This window comes from Sardina pilchardus, chromosome 16 (assembly GCF_963854185.1).
Source record: "Sardina pilchardus chromosome 16, fSarPil1.1, whole genome shotgun sequence".
NCBI classification, from domain to species: Eukaryota; Metazoa; Chordata; class Actinopteri; order Clupeiformes; family Clupeidae; genus Sardina; species Sardina pilchardus.
This window is the reverse complement of record NC_085009.1, coordinates 10,595,865-10,600,289: the sequence shown is the minus strand read 5'-3', so window position 1 is coordinate 10,600,289 and position 4,425 is coordinate 10,595,865. Positions and strand designations below refer to the sequence as shown.

The following is a 4,425-nucleotide window of genomic DNA, read 5'->3' as shown; positions in this document are numbered from 1 at the left end:
GGAGGACGTATAAAAGCCCAAATGAGAGGCACCCATACTCTGATCTTAAAGGGAGGCTACACCAGGAGCATTACTGAAACGTTCTATTAGCATAGCGTAAAAATAGTTCATACACAACGCGAACGGAGCGCATCAGTTACGTGCACGGTGTAGGCTCTTATTCACTCTTACTTTGGTCCCCAACAAATGTTTGCACTTGTTATCATCCAACAATAGACTCTAGGTTGTTCGATGACTAGTAGAGTTATAGAGTTATCCTTCAAAGGTAGGAATAGTTCTGACATATTCAAATCACAATCAGAATACTCACTGAAGTAAATGTCACAATGTCTTCAACTGGAGGATTCTCTTCTACTAAAAATAAAGGGATTATATCACTCAGATAAGTTACAAGTATTGTTTTCAATTAAGAGGAGAAAAAAAAAGCACACCAGCATGTCAGAGTCACTGTACTGTAATCGTCAGAGAACATTGTTCCCTCCTACTGTACCTGCAGAGATAGAGAGGATGGTGCTCAGCTGATCTCGCCCTGCCAGGTTCTCAGCGGTACAGTGGTACTCTCCTGCTGCGTCCCACTGGACGTCCACCAGGTGTAACGTGCCGTTATCTGAAATGGAGGAGAGGTGTACAGGAGGCAAAGGACCAAGACAAACAACGCTGTCTTATAGCTATTTATGTTTCATGTTCATCTGTGCAACACATCATTCAGCGACCTTCTCCAAGATGTTTTCACAAATTGCTTTTGTTTACCACATAATAAATTGCATATAAATTCCCCAGACCCTTTCATAACCCTAATCTAGGTTTGTACCCTGACCCCATTCATATCCCAATTCTTTAATAATGATAACGTTTCGGCTTTATAGCCTTCTTTAGATCGATCTCTCTTACTAAGCTTTAAATCTAGTTGCCTGCACCTTGACTTTGGTGTGCATTTGCACCTCTTCTTCCATGAGTTCAACTTACTGTCTATGTGTCCCAGTAGTGAGGTAGAGAGGGACCCCTGGTGACTCCTGGTCCAGGTGTATGTGATGGGGAGATCTCCTATGGCCCCGCATGGCAAGGTCACAGTGCTGCCCACCACACTGCTCACTGCCTTCTGAAATAACATGATGACTGGGCTCACTGCACACAAGAGATGGAGGGAATCAAACACACCTCTACATTACAGGGAATTAGAATAACGCAGCTACAGTATGCCTACCCACCAACACTTCACTCAACAATTGTACACTCTTAAAACTTCTCTGTGTCCCGATAGGGACAACACCGTTTGTGTGGTCTCCTTTTCTTTTTATTTGTTACACAATATGAGTTCAAAATAACACAACTTGCATTGAAAACAATGCATCTTGTGTAGCCGGAGCAGAGACATTAATGGTTAGGTTAGGTTAAGCAGTTTATCTAAGGTTAGTAAGGAGCGCCAACAGTTTTCATACAGGTTGTATTCCCAAATTAACCTAAGACAACACTAAAATCACTAAAGAGCTGCCTGGTTATAACTAAATGCACTAAAATGATGATGATGATGGTGATGATGAGTATTCCTGAGTATCCCTGAGATGATGATGATGATGATAATGATGAGTATTCCTGAGTATTTTTTGGTGTGGACTTGACTTTATGATTTATGATTAATTATGCCTAGATTCCGACCACTCTTCCTGATAAATCCTCTTATGAGTTCATGTACAATCTCTTAATCGTGGCAGCAGTTCACCCCAGATCATACCACAGACTTACCTGCAACGCGTAAAGTAGCCACCCTCTCATCCTGACCCATGGTGTTAAAAGCCTTGCATGTGTACGTGCCCTCGTCATACCTTCTCACAGAGGAGATGAAGAGAGTAGCATTTCTCACTCTGTTCGTGGGGTAAAGTACAAGTGGAATCACTTCTCGTTTCAGAACACAGATGTAAACACGACTGCAGTAAGTTCATACAGACAGGAAATGCAGTTGTTTGGTTAGGTGAGTTCATACACGCAGTAAATCTAGGCTCTCCATAGCCTGGGTGTTCCCATGCTGCTTAGCGTGCGATCTCATTCACACTGCAAAGGCAGCCTGGAAACTACCGCCCTAATTTTTGCCTGGGATAGGGGACCAATCACAGAACAGTGGGGAAAGCAAAACGATGGTGAGTTATGCACAGACGGCCAATGAACAGATCTGGGCATTTTTTCAAATACAAGAAAATGAACGTTTGATTGCCAGACCACGTCTCATTGAGATGTGGTCGCGTCAGCCAGGCTAGGCTCTCCATGTAAATACAGTATAACCTTTTCATTTCAATTGAAATTAAATTATTATTTTTCAGAATAGGTGTTATTCTGGCTTCACATCCTTTCACTGTTACTCACCCAATAGTGATTTTCCCACCGGTCATCACTGAATGCCCCTGTTTGGACCACACAATGAATGGAGCAGGGTGTCCAGACACACGGCATCTTATTACCACCTCTGCCCCGATGGGAGCCGTCATCATGGACGGCCAGACAGACACAGATGGAGGAGCTATAGGACAGAGCAGTTAGCAGATTAGGCATATCACTCACCTTGGGATCTGTCTTGATGACTAGTTAAGCTTTGGAGTCATTATAGATAGCCGTTAGTTACAAAAATGTTTCAATTTCAGAATTTATCTTCTCGTTGTCTCATGATTTGAAAATCGATGCTGATTATTCATAGGCTATGACTTGCAGCATAGGTTATACAATAAAAAAAGATGCTTTCACTTAACTTCACATTTCTGTGTGTCACTGAATATGCTCAGGGAAAATTACAATTTTCAAAAATGTTCCCTGTCATATAGGGATGATCACATAATCATTATTGAAGCTTTTCTAACTTACCTAGTACTTCAAGATAAACCTTTCTGGATGTGACCTCCCTTGAGAGGTAACTATTTGTTGCTCTACAGAAGTACATTCCTCCGTCTGAATCCTTCACGCTACAAAAGGAAAAAATACTGATTGTTTCATTGATTATATTGAGCATACAGTATACATAGTATATTTGGAAGAGGTGAATACAGACAGGTGACATTAGTGTGCACGCTTATGATACCTGTGTAAGAAGAGATCCCCATTTGGCTCGATACTGAAATGTGATGCTGGACTGAGTAACCAGTTGTTTTTGAACCAGTTCACGGTGGCAGAAGGCCTACTGGCCGGTGGCCTGCAAACCAGAGTTGCCTCGCCTCCCCTTTTTACTGTCACATTAGCTGGCTCTCTCTGAAAGGTCCACTCCATCACTACATACATACAAGCGTTTACATACAAAGTTGTTAATCACGATAAGGTCATGGAGTATGTTAGAATTTATGTGACAGAAAGAAGGTGACCTTTATGGATGGGTTAAGTAAGAAGCGACATTATAGTTAGTTATAGCCCAAACCTGCTGGAAGGAGATAGGCTGGCTTGGATATCACCAGGTCCTTTTCATTTTTTACCTCACAATGATAGAATCCCTCGTCTTCCTCCAACACATTCCTGAGGAAGACGTATAACATTTCGAAACTCATCTTCCCAGTGGGCTGAAATAACGTAGGTGCTCTCTAGGCTTGAAAAATGTTATACCATAACTAACCTGGAGAAGGGCTAATTATCATTTTAATTTGAAGAGTGTCACCACGTCCAACACACACACACACACACACACACACACCCTTTCGCTAACCTTATAATAAGGAGCTGTCCATGGTGCTGAAGGCTTTGGCGAGAGTCATTACCCATAGACTTGCCATCTTTAAACCAGTGCACGATGGGATCACGGGTTCCTCGTACAGAGCAGTGAAATGCAGCTTCTGCTTCTGTAGCTACAGTTAGGTTTTCAGGGCCTCGTACAATCTCCAAATCAACATCAGAGTCTGATGAATTGTACAAAATAGAAAGTCATACTATGTAGTTTTCATAATACCACACTATAAACCAGAACAGTCAAATGACTCAAAATGCAACATACATAACTTAATCCTTGAAACAAAATGGTTAGGTTACTCATTACTCTTAGCTTCTTGAAATTCTGGTGATTTTTCAAAAAGATCTTTGTTTCTCAAGGTCGCCGAGTACTGTACAAAAAACAAAAAACAACAAAAAAAACACTGGTTCTACCGAGCTTAAGTTACTGCAGGCAATAGCTGCCAGGCATCTACAATGCTATACATACAGACGGCATCTCGTCATAATCGTGGTTACCGCCCCCAGTTACCGTGTTAACCATGGCTGAAACACCCCCCGTGGGGGAAAACATTTATTTTCTGCTAGCGAGTTAGCCCATTGACTTTCATGTGTGATGTTAGCATGTTTTCCCCCACAGAGGGGGCGGCAACCTTCTAACCGTCTGTATCTATACACTCTGAATATGAGGGCTCATAAACATGTCCCCAGGGATAGGGAGAACCAATTGTTTTTTTTTTTTTTTTTTTT

General features: G+C 41.9%; 1 protein-coding gene across 1 annotated transcript; it reads right to left on the bottom strand.

Moving 5' to 3' along the window:
- Nucleotides 1-461: 461 nt before the first annotated feature.
- LOC134060524 (neural cell adhesion molecule 2) lies at nt 462-3,233 on the bottom strand. Its single transcript, XM_062517254.1, has 6 exons — nt 3,065-3,233; nt 2,851-2,948; nt 2,359-2,512; nt 1,744-1,862; nt 967-1,125; nt 462-607 (listed from the first exon to the last, which is right to left on the bottom strand). Exons 2-6 carry the CDS (start codon nt 2,924-2,926, stop codon nt 462-464), a joined length of 654 nt encoding a protein of 217 aa, XP_062373238.1. The 5' UTR covers nt 2,927-2,948; nt 3,065-3,233.
- Between the last annotated feature and the right edge of the window lie 1,192 nt (nt 3,234-4,425).

Coding starts and splice junctions, on each gene's coding strand:
- LOC134060524 (XM_062517254.1), bottom strand. CDS start 2,926: ATGTACTTCTGTAGAGCAACAAATAGTTACCTCTCAAGGGAGGTCACA. Junction 1,863..2,358: donor GGTGGGAAAATCACTATTGG/GTGAGTAACAGT, acceptor CCCCACGAACAG/AGTGAGAAATGCTACTCTCT. Junction 1,126..1,743: donor GGCTACTTTACGCGTTGCAG/GTAAGTCTGTGG, acceptor TCTTGTGTGCAG/TGAGCCCAGTCATCATGTTA.